General features: G+C 42.8%; 1 protein-coding gene across 1 annotated transcript in view; it reads left to right on the top strand.

Moving 5' to 3' along the window:
* Positions 1-23,444, top strand: part of EXOC4 (exocyst complex component 4) — a 361,468-nt gene that overhangs the window by 178,658 nt on the left and 159,366 nt on the right. The window contains exon 10 of the mRNA XM_081879704.1: positions 5,039-5,135. Coding sequence (XP_081735830.1) covers positions 5,039-5,135 — 97 coding nt within the window. The remainder of the gene's footprint in view (positions 1-5,038; positions 5,136-23,444) is intronic.

Below are 23,444 nucleotides of genomic sequence, written 5' to 3'. Positions count from 1 at the left end.
GCTGGCCACATGACCCGGAAGCTGTACGCCGGCTCCCTCGGCCAATAAAGCAAGATGAGCCAGAGTCGGCCACGACTGGACCTAATGGTCAGGGGTCCCTTTACCTTTACCTTAAAGGTAAAGGACCCCTGACAGTTAAGTCCGGTCACAGATGATTCTGGGGTTGCGAGGCTCATCTCGCTTTACAGTTTTTCCGGGTCATGTTGCCAGCATGACTAAGCCGCTTCTGGCACAACATAACACTGAAACCAAAGCAGCACAAAGAAACACCGTTTACCTTCCCGCCGGAGCGGTACCTATTTATCTACTTGCACTTTTTGGCGTGCTTTCGAACTGCTAGGTTGACAGGAGCTGGGACCGAGCAACGGGAGCTCACCCCATTGTGGGGATTCGAACCGCCAACCTTCTGATCGGCAAGCCCTAGGCCAGAGGTTTAGACCACAGCGCCACCCACGTCCCAATAGAGATAATACCCCTGCACAATTACTTCTGAAGTAAGAGAGAGGCGGGGAAAATGCTTCTGATCTTGTCATAGATAGTTGATGATCTTTTTTTGCTTTCTTTAACCTCTGATTAATGTCTTATTTTTTTTTATAAGCTTCCAGAAGTGACTTCGTGCTTGTTTGTTTTTATCCTCAAACAAACCAGTCTTTTAAAGTCCCAAGAAATATTTGAGGGTGGCCAGTTCCCTCATAACATCCCAAACGGCTGCTCTGTTAGACTTAAATGTCTTGTACTGCTCAGTTATAGGAATCGTAGTCATAGTCTGAAAACCATCTCTATGTATCTATCATTATAGTGGCTCATGGCACTAAACTCCTTGGCTAGGATGCTGGGTTTGCACTTTCAGTGCTGCTGGCAGGTGACCAAGGAATGGCTCCTTAAGCATATTAAGTTCTAAAAAATCCACGGCTAACAATACTATTTAGCTGCCTTATCTATGTACCACTGGATAACTGATGTAACATTTTCTCCCTCCTTTTTTTGGTATTAAAATATTTAGAACCTCCACTGAGTTCAAATTCCCTCCAATTATTACAACCAGCAGGATATACATGGGAATAGGTTGGGCAGGTTTTAAAATTGGAAGAATCTAGAGCCTTGCTGAGACAGGTTGGCTGGTCCATTTCCCAGTCAACTCTAAAACAGCATCTTTCCAGGCTGAGAAATTGGTTCAATTATCTACAATTTATTTCCAAATTCTCTGCATTATTGTGCATACAAGAACAAGCTTTATTTTGTGGCAGGACTTGAAAGAAATTGGCTTCAAAACCAGTTGGTTTTTTGTGTATGTGTGGCTGGTCTGGCTGACTTTTATGGTGTTATTTAAAGGATGACTGAGTGAATGTATGCAGTTTGAAATTTGTTGTTAATATAATAGAAACAATATTAATTTAATCTTATTTATTACTGCAATTTCTCTTCTGCCTTTCTAAAAGCATATGGCAGCATACAAATTTAAAAACATATAAATATTCCTACTAATAATAATTCTTTGCTTACTAAAACAAGAACCAACTGTATCTATCAAATTTTAAAACAGTAGCACAACATATGGTCTAAAACAATATTCCAGAAAAGCCAGTTGAATGAAAGCAATTTTGCTGCAGAGTGAACTATCAGAGACCAAGGGAGGTTGTCCCAAATTCAGGACTCCATAACTGGTCAAGTCCTAACACTGGTTCCAACCCGACAAGTCTCAGATGTTCAAGAGATCTGGAAAAGGGGTTCAGAAGGCCAATGAAGCATACTTTATTTAAAAAAACAACAACCTAAAATTAGTGAAACGTGCTCTACTTCTACATTGTATCAGAGGAAGTATTTGGAAAAGGACAATAACTCAATGGTAGTGTTTGTGTGGTGCCTGCAGAAGATCTTGAACTGAATCCATGGTATCTCTGATTTGAAAAAAAGGGTAGCTGGTGATGGGGAAGAACCCTCTCCCCAAGATCCTGGGGAGCTGCTGACAGAGTAGAAAAGGCTGGGCTAGATAGAATGCTTGTCTGATCCCTGCATTCCTTTCTACATTACCTGATTTAGGCTTGCCCTCTGATTGGAAGGAGGGAAGTGCAGAGCACATTCACAAACCTATTAGAGTTCTTTGAGAGTGTCAGCCGGTAGCATATACAGATAGAAGTGATCCGGTTGACATTGTGTATTTGGACTTCCAAAAAGCTTTTGACAAAGACTTCTGAGTAAGTCAGGGAAGAAGAAGAGAGGTTCTCTTGTGGATCAGAAATAGGTGAAGTTGCAGGAAGGAAAGAGTAGGAATAAATGGACAGTTCTCCAAATGGAGAGAGGTGGGAAATGGTGGAGTCCCTCAAGGATCTGTATTGAGACCTGTGTTTTTTAACTTTTTCATGAACAGTATAGAGCTAGAACTGAGCAAAGAGGTGGCCAGGTTTGTTGATGATACTAACTTGTTCAGGGTTGTTAAAGACAAAGGGAGAATGTGAAGAGCTCCAAAAGGACTTCTTCAAGCTGAGTGAATGGGTGGTAAAATAGCAAACACAATGTAAACAAGTGTAATGTGTTGTATGTTGGGGCAAAAAATACTAATTTCACAGATATGCTCATGAGATGACAGACTAGGAATAAACTCTACGAAGATGTTGACCCAGTGAAAAAGGCAAATTCCATGCTAGGGATCATGAGGAATGGAATTAAAAATAAAACTGCCGATAATCACAATGCTGTTATAAAAATCTATGGTGTGACTGCATTTGGAATACTGTGTACAGTTCTGGTTGCCTCACCTCAAAAAGCATATCATGGAGATGGGAAAAGTTTAGAAAAAGGGCAACCCAAATGATCGAGCAGATAGAAGGAAGGTTTACCTTTGCAGAAAGGTTACAGTGTTTGGGGCCTTTTGGTTTGGAGAAAAGGCAAGCAAGAGGTGACATGATAGGAGTTTGTAAAATGATGAATGACATGGAGAAAGTACATAGAGAAAAGTTTTTATTTCTCTCTCATAACACTAGAACTCATGAACATCCAATGAAGTTGATCCAGGAGGCTCTTCTTAGATTCTTATGCAAAGTGTCAGTAGGAAACCCCATTGAGAGTGGGCAGTTTTGCTGTGTGTCTCTGCTTTGGGCTCAGTTGGATCATTAAGTTGCATACAGCAGACCTTGGTAGCAGCGAATTCTTTCTCCCCATGGAGACGCCTGTGCGAAATAGCACTGTTATTTCAGGGTCCATTATGAAAATATTCAGCTACATTGCTGATGGACCCCATCTCTTCACTCCTATAGTTATCCTTCAGTTTATGATAAATTTTGCTTCACATCCATTCTGCACTCCCCCCAAAAGAGAAACCTTTTGGTTTATCACCAGGCAAATTAAATCAACATACTGGCACGCTTCCTTGATACAGCAGCTGGAAAATATTTAAAGCTTTTCTGCTTGCTGTAAAAAGTAGCCATAACCCATTTTGAACCATAAAGATATGAAAAATAAAAGAACCGTTAGTAAGAATGCGAGATTTCTGGGAATGGTGAGGAGGTCACAAAAGCTGCTGTTCCTGGAATTCATAAAAGTAAAAACAGCATTCTGTGAAGGTGAAGGTTGTTTTTCATATAGGACTTCATAGTAGCAGTTGCAGACTTATTGGCATTGCAGAGATACCATCATTTTCAAAATGGCTGAGAAGTAATGTGGCTGAGAAAGGTCCACCGATTTTATAACATGGAGAGATTTGGCTCAATTAAAAAAAAAATAGGTAGCATATAGCATCCTCCTTGGTTCTAGGTTGGGCATTTGGGTAGGGCAGGTAGCTTATCACAAAGCCAATGCAGTCATAATCAAGTTGCATTTTCTCGCCTTGGTTCCAAAGCCCTCGCATGGCAGGTTTAGTTGTTGAGGAGTCCCTGGCACAGCCAAACAAAGGTTTATTTAAGTACCGTATATACTGATTAGGTACCAAGACCTGCTATTTTTGTTTCCAGGCCTTGGAACTTAAAATGTAGTTAACATGACCTTTCCCTTCTAAGTTAAACTGGTGAGTTAAAATTCTATTTTTTTTTTTAAATAATTTTTATTAATTTTACAACATAAACAAAAAACAAACAAACATAACACGACTTCCCCAAACCTCCCCTTCACTGCATCCTTATTTTAAAATTTTTTTTAGCAATCCTTCATCCCTTTTTATATTTAATTCTCTTTAAAGCTTTCCCCCCCCCTAAATTTCAATTTTTACAGCTGTAATTCTTTATATCCAATCCCTTGACATCTTAACATTCCGAAATTTTGCAACAATTTTTAAGATAGATTTTGAATTTTTTCCAGTCTTCTTCCACTGTGGTAGTGGTGAGTTAAAATTCTATGCATAGGAGGCAGAAGACTGTAGACAAACAACAAAGGGGGGCTCTTGTCCATGTCCTGTTTGTGGGACATTCAGAGGCATCCAGAGGTGGAAGCCTGGTAAATCTCAGGAAAACTGTGCAATATTGTTTTGTAATAGTGTGGTTTGGCTTACAGTTTCTGTTGGAAGAAGTTTGGTCCTGTCTGTAAATTTCAGTCGTAGGCTGGTGACAAAGTAGAATGTTGAATAATTACCTTAGACTAGTAGCAATTGCAGCTTACTTGGGTCAGAAAGGGTTGTTCCCCTCTGTCGCTTTGGGCATCAGAAACTGGGAATTCTGGGAGGTGGGGTGGACATGGCATTAGGTAGGATGGATTAAAACCCCAATAAAGATGTCTCATTTGAAGATTCCATGAGTTTTGCTCACAGTGTTGAACCTTGGGGTTGCGGTGTATTGCATAGGGGAAAGAAGCACCTATCCTGGACTGACTGGTAGTATGCTTCTCACTTGTGTAGACTTCTAAGTAATTCCATAGAAGTTACCAGCCTATCTGCCCATGCATATCAACATCCAAAAAAAGGGGAAGGGAGTAACCAATTCTTAAAACACTTGCAGCATTCTGATCCTACTCAGACTGGCATTTATTCAGAGCAAAGGTCGACTAATTTAGATGAGCATGAGGGCAGTTCCTGAAAACAAACTTTTCCATGTTTTGTGTGTTTCTTTTTAAGGAGGTCCTGATGACAACTTGATCGAAGGCGGTGGGACAAAGTTTGTCTGCAAGCCAGGAGCCCGAAATATCACAGTCATCTTTCACCCGCTTCTGAGGTAACCCTATCCTACTGCTTTGTGTAGCATGTATCTGTAATGTAATAATGGAAAAAATATACATTTATTTATTAGGCTGTGTTCAGACATTCGGTTTGTTATAGCAAAGCTTTGGGCTGTTCCCAATGGTTCAGTGAAACCCTATTGTTTTGTATTGTGTATAGAATTCAGAATCTTGTGGCCCTCTGCTTCCTCTGGAAAGGAAGAAAATGTCAAGCATCTGCTTTATTACAGCTGTGACATTGGCTTGACAGTGTGGAGGAAGTCACTGCTGAAATTTCAGAAGCCAAGAGGGGTGTGCTGAACAGGATTTCTGATGGTCTGGGGGTTTCATCATGCTTCAGTTTCTTGCGCCTCTCCATAACTAGCAGAAGTAGACTTTATTGTGCAAACAATTTAGGCAAACTGGCAAAAAAATCATGGGATATGAGCATAGGCTGACTAGTATTAATTATGGTTGACACCTGTGTGGGTAAAATGAACCAAGAGAATTTACCAAACAGAAAGGCTAGGGCAGGATGCACATAAAACTGCACCCCACTTCAGTTTTCTTAACTACATTAACCTACATCGTGTAGAATCTGACATTTGTTCTTATTGAAATTCCATTGTTAGTTTTGGCCCAGTTCTCCAATCTGTCCAGGTCATCTAGAATCCTGATTCTGTGTTCTGTGGCATTGGCTACCTCTCCCAGCTTGGTGTCATCTACAAATTAGATGTGCATGTGCTCAATACCTCAATATCCAAATTGTTCATAAAGATGTAGAACAACTACAGGCCAGAACAGAACCCTGCAACTACCCACTTGTCACTTTTTTCCAGGATGACGAGGAACCATTAGTGACCACTCTCTGGATTTGGTCAGTCAACCAGCTACAAATCCACCCCACAGTTATCTCATCCAGCCCACATTTTACAAGCATCTCCACAAGAATATCACGGGGAGTCAAAAGCCTTACTGAAATCAAGATACGCTATGTCCACAGCATTCCCTTGATCCACCAAGTTTGTAACTCTTATCAAAAAAGGAAATTAGGTTTGTCTGGCATGGCAATCCATGTTGGGTCTTAGTAATCAGTGCATCCTTTCCTAAGTGCTCACAGCCCAACTGTTTAATTATCTGTTCTAGGACCTTTCCTGGTATCAATATTAAGCTGACCGGTCAGCAGCTACCGTATTTTTCGCTCTATAAGACACACCCAACCATAAGACACACCTAGTTTTTAGAGGAGGAAAACAAGAAACAAGAAAACAAGACAAAGCCTCTTGAGCAAAGAGGGAGGAGCGCTCCCGCTGCACTCAAGAGGCTTTGCGTGGCTATCCCTGAAGCCAGGAGAGCAAAAGGGATCAGTGCACAGCACTCCCCCTCACTGTTCTGGCTTCTGGGATAGCTGCGCAGCCTGCATTCGCTCCATAAGACGCACACACATTTCCCCTTACTTTTTAGGAGGGGAAAAGTGCGTCTTATAGAGTGAAAAATATGGTAGATCTTCTCACTCCACTTTTGAAGATAGGGACTTTGCCAGCCTCCAGTCCACAGGGGCTGTACCTGTTCTCCAGGAATTCTCATAGATTATAGACAGAGGCTCTGAAATTACATCCACAAGCTTCTTTAGTACCTTTGGTTGCAGCTCATCAGGTTCTGGAGATTTGAATTTGCTAGGTGTTCCCTTACTTACTACCACTTTCTTTCTTGGGCTTCAGCTCCCGTCTTGCTTTGTTTATTATGTTATCACCAGGTTGGACACTGCTTTCCTTTTGGGTGAAGACAGTGGCAAGGCAGGTTTGAGCAGTTCTGTCACTGATTTTTGTGCCTGAAAATGGAAGCCAGGATTGGTTGCCAGATTCATGTTTTGAATAAATCTGATATTTCAAACAGAACTTCAGATCAGTACCAGTACAATGCATAATGACAGAAGCAATGGAGACAAGTGATATAGGACAAAACTGGGAGGAAAGCACAAGAACAACGTCAGAAGGCAAAATTTGTTATTTACTGACCTAGGAAACAAACCTGCTGCTGCTTAGTAATTGATGATAAAAATAAAATTAATCATCATACTGGAAAGTGGAAGGAGGGAGATTAAACTTGAATGGTGCTCTAATAAGCTTCCCATTTCCACCTTACTTAGCTCAGGTATTTGCAGGTTCCAGCAGCTCCGATGAGTTTTCCTGCTGAGAATTTCTAACGTATTTAAATAATTGACACACTGCTTCCAAAGGCAGAGGGGCCTTCATTTGCAGTCTTGTAAAGTTGAAACCTGTTTATCAAGAAATCAGCTTACCTTGCAGCGGCTGCAGCATTCGCTCGCTGCTTATTAATCATAACTGGCAGTGAATGATAAACAATTTGCTACAAGCCACAACTAAACTTTCCCCCACTCTTGATCAATAATAAATTACATTGTTTGCCGCCAAAGGGGGTCAAGCAGACAAATAAACCCGGAAAGAAAGCTATTGAGTTTTTAAGAAGCCGAGAGAGAGAGAGAGAGAGTGCATTTGCTGCAAAGTTCCCAGGAAAGTTGCACAACGATATGATAGAAGCAAGAATGGGTCAATGCAAAAAGGATGATGCATCATAACCATATAAACTCTATTGCTCTTTGCCATAAATCTAACACTCATCATGTACTCTATATCGATGCAGATAAAATGTTCTTAAACAATAAAAAATACACGAGCTCACATATAGAAGCCATGTGCATGAATGAAATGGGAAATCTTCCCAAAGAGCCAACTCATGGATTGCAGTTGCAGGATTTCCTGTGGCAAAGCAATGACCGCTGAGAGCACGTTAGGTTTGTAGTGCGGACATGTCATCTGGGTGGAGGTTGGGACAGCAGCCCCTTGATAGGGCTGGATAGCAAATGATTGACCAGGGCTATGAAGAGAATGGGCATCAGCAAGAGGGTACAGCTTGCAATTAGTTGGAACAGGGCAAGGACATATGCAAACAAGATAATGAAGCGTTTGAGTGGTAGGGTGGATAGTACCACAGTCAGCTGCAATGGCGGCAGCATCTGGAACAGTTGCAAGTGCTGAAGCAGCTGAAATGTATGAGAAATTGAAAGGCTAGGAGTCACACGGTGGTGCTGTTGGATAGCCTCAGTTGGTGCCTGTTGCTTCCTCACCTGGACATTTCTAGGGGAAATGATAGCCTTAAATGGTTGGTGGGCCAGCATGGCAAGGATTTGAGACTCATCACTTGAAAGGCTTGACCCAGCACTTCCAGATGCAACCAACACACTCTCCTCTTCAGAGATCCCTAGGAAGTTCCTTCCTTAGAGATGATATTGCATGCAGCAGCTCCCCTGTGATCTGGACTCCCCAGCTCAGAGTCACTGTCAGATGGTTTCAGGGGCTGGGCTTTGAGAGTCCGAGTCTTGTGAAAGAACTCAAAGGAGGGCAGGGTGATGATCTGAACAACAGAGCAGAGGAAATGGTGCTTATGGGAGTAATTAGAGAACAGCGCACTGCTATTGCAATCACATCCTTCTTGTGGCTGGTCAATGTGAGAACAGGATCCTGGACTAGACTTTCGCCTTTGGCCTGATTCAGCAGGGCTGTTCCTATGCTCTTATCCAGGGGTCAGCAAACTTTTTCAGCAGGGGGCCTGTCCACTGTCCCTCAGACCTTGTGGGGGGCCGGAGTATTATTATTTTTTGGAAGGGGGGAGATGAACAAATTCCTATGACCCACAAATAACCCAGAGATGCATTTTAAATAAAAGGACACATTCTACTCATGTAAAAACACGCTGATTCCTGGACCGTCTGTGGGCCAGATTGAGAAGGCGATTGGGCCAGCTCCGGCTCCTGGGTCTTAGTATGCCTACCCATGCTCTTATTGTTTGAAACAGTACTTTCTTTTTGTCTGCTCTGAAGCTAGTAACAGAGACAGCAGGGGATCTCCAAGGTCGTGGGCAGAGGACTTTCATATCACCTGCTACCTGATACTTTTTTAATTGGAGATGCCGGGAACCTTGTGCATGCAAAGTGTGCACCCTGCCATTCAGTGATGGTCCGCTTTATGCATAATTTTAAAAACCACCAAAATGTTCACATACATTGCATTATCTTACTTCTGCTTACAACAAGCACTAGGATGAGCCAGGACTGGGTGTGAGGTGAGGTTGAGCCTGTCTGCAGCCATTGAGTAGGTTCATGGCTGAAAAAAAGAATGCCCCAGGGACTTCCTTGGCCACACACAGAGTTGCGTCCTGTTGTAAAAATAAATAAAAAAATCGTTGCATGAATTAGAAAGTGCAGGGCACCAGGCTTGGTCCTCCTCCTCCTCCTCCCACCCCTCAGTGCTTTTAAAGCAAGGGAAGCGTTGATTTGCAAACCTACGTGCCTTGTTAAAAACAACAACGAAGCAACACCAGTTGACAAGCAATCTGTTTAGATTCCTTGTGTTTGTGAAGTACTTGCAGCTAATGACTCTGATGTCAATAAACTCTTGCTGGCTTAGAGCGCATTTCATAAAATCATCAGCCACCGCGTTGTGACAGGAAAGACGACTGTTAGGGAAGCGCTTTCTCCAAAGTGACCGCTTCACCGCGGCGTGTAGTTCTGGCTGTTCATCTTTAGCGTTTCTGTCAGCTTGTCATGGGCGATCAGATATTATCTTCATTGCTGACATTCAACAAGCGTGTAAGGCATAATGAAAACTTCCTCTCTCTTCTCCCACCCCCCCTTTCGCCTCCTCCCCGCCCCAGCCTCTGTCAAACACAGATGACACATTTTGAATAGCAATTTTCATGACACACTTTGGTTTCATTACCAGCTTGATGGGTAGGCAGGGGAAATAATGTGTGTCATAAAAACGGTTAGGGCAAGATTTACGACGGAAAGATCTCTTCTCATTGTACAATACGCTTGTCACACGGGGAGGAAAAAAGATGGCATTTGCTACATCTTAACCTACTTTTTTCCCCTTGCCAAGTAGCACATCAATAACTGCGGGGGAGAGGAGAAATGGATTTACAACAGAAGCCCTCCTACTCAGGCTAGCCTTGTAGTGGAGGCTGATAGGGAGGAACAGGCTTAGAGTACAATGGTGTCTTCAGTGTGATGCCGCCAGCAGTATCCATCAAGGCAAGAAACCTGGCTTCTTTCTGTGACTGACACACCTACAGCTACTGTGCTGCAATGACCAAGTGTTGCATCGGTAGGAAAGGCTGAGATGGATGTTTAGGACTGTTCTACAGAGGGCTGAAGGGATCCTTGTCTTGTGGGTGAGACTGTAGATTTGGGTGGTGACAAATTTCAGCAGGGAAATTACTATGTTTTCTGCCTCCTTCCTCTGGTGTGGCATTTTTTTCTGAAGGAACAAACAGGGCTATTTATCTCCTGCAACCGACCTTTCCCCCCTTCAATAATTAGAGTGTTTGTGAACTTTCTGTTGTTACATCACAGTAATTCAGCCAATGACTAGGGGGGCTAACAGACAGACACAAGCCATAATTTCTATGTGTGCGATTTTCAGAATGTATACAGGTAGTTCACAAACATTCTTTTTTTAAAAAAAAAATTTATTGGGTTTTTACATTTTATAAAGACACACACACACAAAAAGACAAAGACAACACATATACAATTTCATACCCTTACTTTCTTTACCCTCTTTCCCTGACTTCCCCCCACCCCCTCTTCATACATCCCAATTCCGATAATTAGTTCAGCAAGTTCTTATCTATAATCTTAAACATATTATTATTATTTTTAAAACTTAGCTCTTTTTACTTGTCCACATTTAATTTATCCAATTCTCTTATAAACATTAAATCCTTTTTCTAAGGTCGACCTAACTTCCCTTCCACGAATTTCTCCCTTTATTATATTAATTATAGGTCACAATGGCCAAATACAAAAATCATAAAATTTTGAAATTCTATTCTCCCCTCCCTCCCTATCCCGGTTTCCATCCCTTCCCAAGCAAATGTCCACAAAAACAGTTCCTAGCCCGGATTCCTCACATCCGAGGCCTTCAATTCTCTGTCAGTCTCTCTCTGCTGATTTTGTTGGTAATCCTTTTTGTTGGTCCTCAGGTCTCGAAGGAGTTCTGTCACGGTCACATCAAATTTTCTTCCATCCAAAATGTTTAAAAGCAATTGCTGCAAAAGGTCAGCTGCTCTCCCATACTCAAAGAGGAAGTCCCGATCATGTTTCTTTATTCTTTTAAATTCCAGTATTCCAAGTACTCCAGGGACTTCCTTCCTCATCTTTCTCATCTTTCGCAGATTTGTAATCCAAAGATCTTCTTCTTTATTTTCTGACGATATAGGCTTCTGGTTGGTATTTTCCACCTGTACTTTCTCCACTCCTTCTTTCCTCTCCGCCAATTCCAAAGATGTCTCTTCTGGTTCAGCTGCAGATTTTTTATCAGTCGAATCCTTTATGCATTCAGCAGAGTTGTTTGTTTTAGAATTCAAGGTCATAAGTTCTTTGTTCATAGCCGTACTCTGCTCCTGCAAGATTCCCACGAGAAAAAAACATTTTTTTTCTATCTCTGCCAGTAATTTTCCCTCTGCAGCCATTGTAATGTCTCTAGTTCCCCCTAGGGGGATTCCAATTGCTTAATAGTCCTTTTCCAACAATCCGTTACTTTGTTGTTTATTACTACTTTGTTTCCAACCACCTCAATTCAAATGTAACACCTTTAGTTCAGAGAGTTATTAAATAGCAAAGTTCTTGACTTTAACCGCCCGTTTGACAGCTCCTTTGACAGCTGTCAAACTCCTTATTCTTTTTCCTCCGGCACACACACAGGACGCTCCCGGGTTCGGGGGGAGGGGTTACACAAAAACTTCCAAAATTCCTCCCTTTCTCTCCAGCACAAAGACTTCTTCTGTCAAATTCATGGAAATATCTTTTATCTAGCACCAAAAAGACAGTAATCTCTCCACCTTAGTTCTCCAATCCTTGCTTTAGATCGTTTGTAGGTAGGGGGGGGTGCGGACATCCCTTTAGCACATCCCCCGGTCGTGCCGAATTCAAAGGTAAAAATTTTAAAGTCCAAATTCCATTCTACTCACAGGTTGTTTGTTTTCCAGTCCAAATTTTGGGAAAAAAGTCAGCGCTCTCCGGCCATGGCTCGCGGCTTCGCTCCACTGAAGTAGCGGTCTACTCACAGCACCACGCCGCTCTCCGTACCCTCTCCGTAGCCTTTAAAAAGGCTCTTCGTGGGTCGGGGAAGGCGCTTAAAGGTGCCCGCCGAGTCACCAAGTCCGCAGGCTTCCGCGCCTGCGGTTTCTAAGGGTCCCCGCGTCGCCGGCGCGGTAAGACCCGTCTTCAGCAGAGCCGATTCCCTCCGGAGCTCGGAGGGAATCCGCCATTAACCGATCGCGCTAACCCGGAAGTAGTTCACAAACATTCTAGACACTGCTGATTTTAACTGTATTTTCATTGCTTCTAATATTACTTCTGCTGTATTTTATTATAGCTAGAATTCTATGGGATGCAAATGGTAATGCAACATAAGAATTATATTACATGCATTATATTGCATTATATGTAATACAACATATAAAAATACAACATAAGAAATAAAAGAAGCAATCACACAGCATCTGGCACAGTGCATTACAGTTGCTGGAACAGGCAGAAAAGCCATTAAGTGGTCCACACAAAACCATCAGCAGTTTTCAGGTGGTCTGTTGGGGGGAAAGGGGGTGGGAACTACTGCCTTAGACCATTTTCTGGACCCATCCTTGAAAGTACATCCATCCAAGATTGCAAGGAATTACCCTCGCAGGGCGACAATAATGGTACAATGCTGGAAATCCAGAACTGGGGAGCCAATAAAGGAGACCTGTTAAGAACTAGCATCTAAAGAAAAAATGACCAGCAGCATAGGTCTCTGATGGATTTGAAACTAAGATTCATCTACTCTGTTATTGTTGTTTTTCAGCAGTAGCCAGCCAGATACTTAACACAGAGATACTTTAGTTCAATATAGACTGCAATCTATATTGGTGGAGTCTCCTTCTTTGGAGGTCTTTAAGCAGAGGCTTGACAACCATATGTCAGGAGTGCTCTGATGGTGTTTCCTGCTTGGCAGGGGGTTGGACTCGATGGCCCTTGTGGTCTCTTCCAACTCTATGATTCTATGATTCTATCTCAACCCTGCATATTAGGCAGTTTGGCTCATTAACATCACTGGGAACAACTTCTGAGTAATCCTGCATGTCAAGGATATATCAGCCTTGCTATGGTCAGTGCTCCTCATCCTCATGATACTCTGCAGGTGCCAATCCTTAGCCTACCAATTCTTGAGTATAGGTGCTTGAGCAAAGGTTCCCAAACCTTTTCCCCATAGACCACTTGAAAATTGCGGAGAGTCTCGGCAGACCGCTTCTGCTAGTTGTAGCAATTGTAATGTGGAGTCCTATATGCTGTATAGGACGCGGGGTAGCACTGTGGGTAAAACCTCAGCGCCTAGGACTTGCTGATCGTATGGTCGGCGGTTCGAATCCCCGCGGCAGGGTGAGCTCCCGTCTTTCGGTCCCAGCTCCTGCCCACCTAGCAGTTCGAAAGCACCCTTAAGTGCAAGTGGATAAATAGGTACCGCTTTCTAGCGGGAAGGAAAACGGCGTTCCGTGTGCTGCGCTGGTGCAGGCTTGCCAGAGCAGCTTCGTCACGTTGGCCACGTGACCCGGAAGTGTCTCCGGACAGCGCTGGCCCCTGGCCTCTTAAGTGAGATGGGCGCGCAATCCCAGAGTCAGACACGACTGGCCCGTACGGGCAGGGGTACCTTTACCTTTACCTATATGCTGTATGGTTATTAATGGTATTTTTACAAACATATTGTGGACCACTTGCATGGAGCCCGCAGACCACACAGAACACAGTTTGGGAAGTCCTGTGCTAGAGAATAAGGTCGACACGAGCACTCCCACCTGTAAATATATGAATGAACACAAAGCATTGAAGCTCTCAACCTTTTATTGGGAACAGCAAGCCAGAAATGGGGAGTGGAGGGATGTGTTGGCTCTGAAGTAGACAGCCTAATTTCCAGCAGGACAAGTGTAATGCACAAAGGCCCAGATTAATTACCAGCGCTTAATGGGGCTCACTTGCATGTAATAAATGAATAGCAGATATTATTTTCTAACGGGCAAGTGGTTCTTTGAAAGGAGTTGATTCCTGGGAATAGATTTTTACAAAGTTATGAAAAGCTAATTAGACATCCAGCCTGATGAGGAATACACACACATGATGTTTCCTTGATTAGATATTGTGGGAGGTGCTGAAGTATGAAAATTAGCACTATGAAAGAAGTTTGGTCACTGTCTCTGTCATCCATTGAAAGCCAACATCTGCTCAGATGCTAGTAATCTCGGAAGAGGGTGGTGCTGCTCTATGGTTGCACATTTCCCATTGGTGGGAAGGAAATGAGGTTGACCAAAACCTGTGAGCTGCTGGGTGGGCTAAGGAATCTCAGCCTGGCCACCAAGCTGGGTGTAGCGTTTGTTTGACACTGATGAGTTTTCCTTTTGTTGGTTTCAGCTGCCGTTTGAAAGGCACTTGGCTCTTCAGGGTAATAATAATTTTACATATGCTTTATGGAGTATGTTTATTACCAGACAATTGGATAACAGATGTCTGCCGTTTCAAGGCTGGTGGAGGGAAGGCAGTGAAGGAGCTGTAAACAGGAGGGAGAGGGGTGGAGATCATAGCGTTTCAGACTGTGCAAATGCTGTTAGTCCTAATCCTTTGAATGCTGGGTGCCAAGGCTGCTAGGATATCTCCGTATCAGCCACACTTCATTAATATCAGGCAGCAATTAAAAATGGTTGCAGGGAAAGGAGTGAAGAGCAAAGGGGCTTATTGAAGCAGTAGTTCTATCCAAATCACTTTGTTTGTATGTCACAAAAGGGTGGAGAAGTTAAATGAGCCTGACACCCCAGTTTTCCTCTGTCTTGGAGGAGACAGCATCTGTCAGGCAACAGACTGCTTGGATGGAAAGCTGACGGTGGTACATTCATCACTGACTCTTGGATCTCTGCCTCTGATATAGTGAGGGAAGGCTAAATAACCACCAATATCATGTCTTGGATAAACTCAATGAGTGGCAGGAAGCTGCCATCTTCAGGGGTGTTAGCCTGCTGGAAAGCTCCTTTTTGTAATGACCCAGAACTGCTTTTAGGCAATCAGATTCACAATATTTTACATTTGGGGGAACCTGAGTCCTCCAAATGTAAAATGACAGCTTCTGTTTCACATTTCTTGCCCTTATTCATTAAATGTTGGTGGATTTTTTGTTTTGTTTTTGTTTGAGAGATCAGAGCAACCTCTATTGCACCATAGTGATGTAATAGCAAAGGAAGAACGTATTTGTGATAGGTGGGGCCACATGCCAGAGATTCTGCTCTGATTCAGAACACACCGGGCATTAATTTTAATTTTTTTCAGACAGTGAACCATTTGTAATAACAGCGACTTTCGTTATTTCTTCAGTATTCCTATTGTTCTGTGGGGAGTTTTTTTGTCATATGCTGTAAATGTGGGGCTTGGCATACAGAGATGTCATGGCCTCTCTGGCTGCCATTGGCTTAGCTGTGCTGTTGTCACAGAGGGTCATTGCCCTGAAGAGCTTGAGTGATGAGTGCTCAGAGGGATTTTGAGACCTTAGAACTGGATTTTGAAAGTTAGTGAGAAACTTATATTAAACCTTCTAAGTATTGCTTGTTTGTCATGAGATTTCGGGTAGGTGTGGATTGGTTGAATTCATTCGGAGACTTCAGGACAAGGCTGGTTAACACTTTCCCACCCAAGGGCCATATTTACCCATTGTAGACACTCTGGGGCATGCACTCCAGCAGGGGATCTAGCCATCTCCCACTTTCTGTCTCTCATTGCAGGAATGTTGTGGTTCTCTGTAGAAGATCAGGGGAAGGTACCAAGTGTTCAAACAGGTGCCTCCAGATTGGACACACAAAAGGTTCATGATCACTATTGCAAAACAAAGCAAAAGGTCCTATGATGACATAAACTGTGCATTCAAAAGGGGTTGTATCTAATTTATTGCTAAGCTAAAGTCACATAGGGACACGGGTGGCGCTGTGGGTTAAACCACAGAGCCTAGGACTTGCCAATCAGAAGGTCGGCGGTTCGAATCCCCGCGACAGGGTGAGCTCCCGTTGCTCGGTCCCTGCTCCTACCAACCTAGCAGTTCGAAAGCACATCAAAGTGCAAGTATATAAATGGGTACCACTCTGGTGGGAAGGTAAACGGCATTTTTGTGTGCTGCTCTGGTTCGCCAGAAGCGGCTTAGTCATGCTAGCCACATGACCTGGAAGCTGTACGCCGACTCCCTTGGCCAATAAAGCGAGATGAGTGCCACAACCCCAGAGTCGGCCACGACTGGACCTAATGGTCAGGGGTCCCTTTACCTTTACCATTAAAGTAGCATAGTGTTATACATGCTCTGCTAGCAAAATATTTTGTGCCTGCAGAAAGCTGTTGCGCAAGATAACACAGAGGCATGTTATTGGTGGATTTGTTGCACAGTAGATTGTGCAATGAGTTTCTGTTAGCACAACAGTTGCACAACATTAAAACTAGCTTGAGAGCCCTTGTACTAGTAGACAGAACGTTGCAAAGAGCCCATGTTTAGTGCTTCCATCTGACTCCCAATTGCAGCCCCGCATGAAACTTCAGACAGTCTATGGGAGGGAGCAACAGATGTTAGAACTGGATCATCTGTCCTTTTGTTTTCTCTTTCTTCTGGGTCTCCAAAATTCTGTGCTGTATATAACCAAATTATAAAGGACAATTTAAACAACAAAACAAATGTGAAGAAACCTGACATTGTTAAGAAACAGCTCATTGTACAATCAGTGTATGGCCTGCTTCATGTGCCACTGTGTTCATTTGTGTGCCACTGTTAATGCTTTATGAGAGCTGACAATCTTGTTGCACATGCCTTATTAGAGGTGACAGCTTATGAAAATCCTTCAGGTGAGGCTGTTCATTTCCTCCGACAGCCAATAAAGCCCACCTTCCTTCCACTGACACACGAGCACCTGGAAGCAGCAGAAACAAAATCCCCTTTCCTGTGTGATGCATTTGTCTTGTTCCCATCTTGTCAGGGAACGTGCTACATCTGATCAGTCAAGTTTGGATTTTGCAAAGATGTTTTGTCTGCTCTATAAATCAAGACAGCCTGTCATCAGTCCCCTCTCTCTCCAGCTCTCTCCCCAAACAAACTTGGTGCAGAACTAAACAATATACACATTTTGACACATCCGATAATACGAGTGCCTGACAGTCATATGTGGCATTCAAAGTCTTGCCTGGTAGCTCAGAAATGTAGAGTGTTCCGACATGGTGCACCAACCACCAGAAAACAATTGAGGTTGCAGTGTGTGGCTAGTTTTTCTTTCTGAAGCATTTTGCAGAGAAGTCCCTGAGCTTAACCCTTTTGGGGGGAGGGGGAGAATATAAAAACGATTTCTTTCTGGTGGGAAATCTGATGTTCCTCAAGCTTACGTGCATGTCATCTATAAATCCTTCATGTTGAGAGAAAGTAACCCTATAGAAAAGCCCTTATTTCAAACAGAAATATAAAATGGTTGGATTCCCCATTTAGAAAATTAGTGAGAGATCTTTCCAAGGAATCACCTCACCATCATCAACAGTAATCTTTTCCAGTAGGGTATACCCATCATACAGATTATTGGCTGCTGTCTCATGCTGACAGCTTTTAGGAGCCACAGGTGAGAGCTGAGTGCAGGGTGAGGACCAAAGGTGGACAGACTACCCCAGAAAGAGCATAGTGTGTCCCACACCAGAGGTACCAGTCCCCTATAACACCCTGCACATATATTGGTCAGATATTTCCAGATCTTGCATAATGAAAAATCAAGAATTGTTTCATAGGCTTACAAATGGAGCACTGCAAAAAAATAAATGGTTAAATGCTTGATTTTGATGTGAAATTGACATTCCACAATGGTGAAGCATTTATCAAAAGACCAACCACCGTTAGCAAAAGAAGTTTTATTCACCCTGAACAATGTTCTTAGAACTCGGATTATACTAATTTGGATGCATAGGTATCTTTTTGGCACTACAAGTCCCATAGTGGTCCAGATTTCCCAGCATCATGTTCTATTATCACAATGATGTTCTGTGAGAAGGTACTTTATTTAAAGTGTGCATAGGCATTGCCCCTTTAAAGCTTGGGATTTGTTGAATCTGTGTAAATTTCTCTTACAGACTCCTCACCAAAAGGACTTCACTTCTGATACCGCTTTCTATTTTCTCTCAGTCATTTACCTGGCTTTGCTCTTTTCCTGCAGGTAGTCCTGCAGGATTCTAATTTACAACAAACATTTTATCTCATTTTAACTCTCCTTTCAATGTAAAGTGAGGAACACAAGTCAGGGTGGATGCAAGAACGTTATTGACAATTGACCCCTGTTTACAACTTCATCTAATGGTAACTAGCATGATTTAACTAACATGATTTACCTCCTATCTCGTGTTTCCGAAATTATACATCACCTAATTAGGTCTACATATACAAAGTAGCAAGATGACGGTTACGGTGTCTGGGCCAGGCCAACAGTGCCTGCTGCATTATACTGTTGAGCTAAGTCTTAATTAATGAATGTATCGAAGTGATGAGATGAAAGGTGTCAAAACACCCGCACAGCATGCAATTTCTAACATCACGCTGGGTGCATAAATGCTTTGGGGCCCAGCTATGTAAAGAGCAGGGTAATTTTTTTTTGCTGAAGCTTTTGACTGAGGAACTGAAGCTGCAGGTTTAATACAACATTAGGAAAAATTTCTAGACTCAAAAGCCTCTTAGCAGTGATGAATGCCTATGCATTGTGTTCAATCGTTGGAACCAAGTGGCAAGAAGACACCCATTCACTGCTTGTTTGTGCCATTTTCCCAGTTCACCTTACATTGCCTAGGAAAGTTGTATATTATTATTATATTGTTATTATTATTTAATAATAACAATATTAAATAATAATAATACACCACTTTTTCCCCAGACAGTGACTCAAAGCAGCTTACAGATAAAAACAATAACCACTAAAAACATAGAACGATCAATCATTAAAATTGAACATTGATAGAATTAAAAATATATACATATATAAATTCTGTTTTAAAACATACCAGTAATTACAATAAAAAATCAGCATGGTACCATCTCTTCAATTCCCAAAAGCCTGTTGGAACCAATAAAGTTTTCACCTGCTGGCAGAAGGACAGCAAGGAGGGAGCCAGTCTAGCTCCTCTAAAGAGGGAGTTCTGAGGTCTTGGGGCAGCCACCAAGAAGGCCCTATCCTGCATCCCCACCAAGTGTGCCTGTGAGGGTGGCAGGACTAAGAGAAGAGCCTCCCCTGAAGATCTCAAAAGCCATGCAAGTTTGTATGAGGGAATACAATCTTTCAGATCGCTTGGACCTAAGCCATGTAGGGTTTTATAGGCGATATCCAGCACTTTGAACTGTGCCAGCAGTAGCCAGTGGGGCTGCTCTAGCAAGGGAGTCATATGCCCCATATATAACCAGCCCCAGCCAACAATCTGACTGCAGCTTTTTGAGCCAGTTGATGTTTCTGGGCACTTTTCAAAGGCAGCCTCACACAGGGTCTGTTATCAATAGCCTCCCTGTCTTTTTAGATCAGTACAGAGGATGTCATGAGAAAATTAGATTCCAACACAATTTACAAATGCTGAATGGGTACACAGAGCAACTGTATAAAAGGTGTGCCATTGAGAATGGTTGGAATCATTTTGTGTAAGTGCATTTGCATTTAACGATTGGCTGACAATCATATGACGATAGCATTGGAGGTTTCAGATTAGAATTTTGGGATGGAAACATTCATTGGTTAAAAGATTTTAAAATGAGCATATTCTTTAAAAAAAAAAATTCAGAGCAGATCCCTACAGATGCATATGAAAGGCTGAGGACCAAGGGAGGGAGCAGTAAACAAGGCGCACCAAGCACACTTACGTCTTTGAAGGACTTAACCCCACCTGACAAAGTTGGAGCCTGAGTATTAAAAAAAATAACCTGTTTTGGATCTGGAGATTGCTGCTCTTCAGAAATGATGTTTAGGAGGCTTAGATTTTGGTACAAGGAGTATTTTATGCTGCTTACCAGATAAAAAAAGTTGACACCCACTAGCATTTTGACTAAGTGCCCCATTATGGGACATTCCCCAAGCCTTTTTTAGCCTAGGAGGAATAAAAAGCATTTAGGGAATCTTAAAGCAAGATAAAAAATATGTGTGTGTTTAATATATCATCTTATCTTAAAGGCTTGTGGATTAAATTGCTATTGGAATTTTTTTGTAAATGTGTGTAGTTAATAGCTGCTATCCTTGCTCCTGGGATGGAAAAGAGTATATATGTAAATAAATACATTTTCATGTTTATCCACCAAGCTAGGCCTGCCTGCCTTTTTCCTTTATTTGTGCGGTTTAATAATACTTCTCTCCAGATGGGGAGAAATGTGGTCAAAAATTAGGATTGTAGGATCAAACTGGCAGGGAATTTTACTGTACTTCTGGACTTACCTTACAAGGAAAGGGAGCATAGTTCAGCAGGAATGTATCTTAATGGAGTCATAGAATCATAGAATCATAGAGTTGGAAGAGACCACAAGGGCCATCGAGTCCAACCCCCTGCCAAGCAGGAAACACCATCAGAGCACTCCTGACATATAGTTGTCAAGCCTCTGCTTAAAGACCTCCAAAGAAGGAGACTCCACCACACTCCTTGGCAGCAAATTCCACTGTCAAACAGCTCTTACTGTCAGGAAGTTCTTCCTAATGTTTAGGTGGAATCTTCTTTCTTCTAGTTTGGACCCATTGCTCCGTGTCCGCTTCTCTGGAGCAGCAGAAAACAACCTTTCTCCCTCCTCTATGTGACATCCTTTTATATATTTGAACATGGCTATCATATCACCCCTTAACCTCCTCTTCTCCAGGCTAAACATGCCCAGCTCCCTTAGCCGTTCCTCATAAGGCATCGTTTCCAGGCCTTTGACCATTTTGGTTGCCCTCCTCTGGACATGTTCCAGTTTGTCAGTGTCCTTCTTGAACTGTGGTGCCCAGAACTGGACACAGTACTCCAGGTGAGGTCTGACCAGAGCAGAATACAGTGGCACTATTAGCTCCCTTGATCTAGATGCTATACTCCTATTGATGCAGCCCAGAATTGCATTGGCTTTTTTAGCTGCCGCGTCACACTGTTGGCTCATGTCAAGTTGGCTCATGTCAATGGAGAATGGCCATTGCTCATTGGTGAAGCATCTTAATCCCAGGCATTTCCAGGTAGCGCTGGGAGAGTGCCCTGGGGAGGTGCTGCCAGTCAGTGTAGACAGTACTGAACTAGAGAGACCAGAGACCATGGGGCAACTTCCTAAGTAGCCACTGAAAGAATATTATGTGCCCTTTGTCCCGCTCTCATTCATTTCAGTGGGCTCATGTGAGAGGTTTCTAATCGGCTGTGGCCCAAATCTTGACGATTCCATTTTAACTTCTTGAAAGAGGGGGTGGCTCTTTATGAAAAGCATTCCCAGAGAATCACACTGTATGTGAAGGACTGTGACCACCAATAAACTGTTTTCGTTTCTGTAGGATGTCTGGCCTGTACCACACAGCCAAGATTTAATTTGTGAAATGAACCTTTAAATTCAATTGTGCCACTTGATAGTGGCGACTCTGTGTTGTAAAAGCCAAGGAGCACAGCTTAATGTCAGTGATTTAGACTTATTTATATTGTTTGGTTTGCAGTATTGCTTTTGACTTTCTGCTCTCTGCAAATACCGTGAAATAAATGAGACAGAGGGATGCAGGCGTGTCACTTTTTTATTTTAAAGAATAACATCTTAAGTGCTACTTCCTAGAACAGCACTTAGAACTAATGAAGTGGGTGCTCCGGGATGCCTTTTAAACTATGGAAGAGCATCTTCTATTAAGTTTTTATACTGGCTTTTCGTAGAAAACCTCTTATCGAGTGAGTGTCCTGCTGGGGGGAAGAACACAGCAGAAGTGCCATTTGTATTGTGACTGTGGCGAAGTTTGCTCCTTGCATGCAGAAATAACAATATGTATGTGCTTCACTGTTTGAATAAGTGAGATTCAAACCCTGCAGCATTCTTGACTTCATGTGCAGCTTGATCCCTTCTTGCCTCTCTGCCCCCTTCCCAAAACATAGGCCTCTCCTCACTCTGCTTCCCAAGTAAGGGCTTTCATTCAGCCTCTGCTTACAACCTTGGCTTCTCCTCTTTACCCATCACTTTTGAGCTATCACCCACCCCAGTTAATTTGCCTCCCCTGTACTTTGCTGTAGTGGCAGTGGTAGATAGGTCTTTAATCCCTTCCTTTCCGACAGCAGCAGCCAGCCCACATGCCCTGGGAAATACAAAATTGATGGCTCACATGCCAAGGATGAAGGCTGGATCTACCTGCTGTTGCCACAAACACCACTGTGGGGTGGGGTTTTAAAAAGGCTCAGAAATAACCCAACTATTTTCTCCATTTTTAGGCAGAGAGCTCTCTTAGCCACAAGCCAATTGGCTCAGTTTGCCCATCAATCCTCTTTAGTGTGTTAATAATAATAATAATAATAATAATAATAATAATAATAATAATATTTATACCCCGCCCATCTGGCTGAGTTTCCCCAACCACTCTGGGCGGCTTCCAATCAAGTGTTAAAAACAATACAGCATTAAATATTAAAAACTCCCCTAAACAGGGCTGCCTTCAGATGTCTTTTAAAGAGAAGATAGCTGCTTATTTCCTTCATATCTGAAGGGAGGGCATTCCACAGGGCGGGTGCCACTACCGAGAAGGCCCTCTGTCTGGTTCCCTGTAACCTCACTTCTCGCAATGGGAGAAGGCCCTTGGCGCTGGATCTCAGTGTCCGGGCTGAACGATGTGTGGTTGCACACTTCAAACACATATATAGTGGTACCTCGGGTTACATACGCTTCAGGTTACAGACTCCTCTAACCCAGAAATAGTACCTCAGGTTAAGAACTTTGCTTCAGGATGAGAACAGAAATTTTGCGGCGGCAGCGGGAGGCCCCATTAGCTAAAGTGGTGCTTCAGGTTAAGAACAGTTTCAGGTTAAGAACGGATCTCTGGAACGAATTAAGTACGTAACCAGAGGTAGCACTGTACTAGATGGGGATGATAATGCTGAATCAAATAACCTTGGACACCCCTCAAAATTCTGGTGGCAGGAGCAGCAGCAACAATATCAAATAATAATAGGTATACTAAGTATAATAATAATAATGTTTTAGCTGTCTCCCCCCCCCTTC

Source organism: Podarcis erhardii, assembly GCF_964252035.2.
Source record: "Podarcis erhardii genome assembly, chromosome: 10".
Taxonomy (NCBI): domain Eukaryota; kingdom Metazoa; phylum Chordata; class Lepidosauria; order Squamata; family Lacertidae; genus Podarcis; species Podarcis erhardii.
The sequence above is the reverse complement of the archived record's forward strand: the minus strand, read 5'-3'. Positions and strand labels throughout refer to the sequence as shown.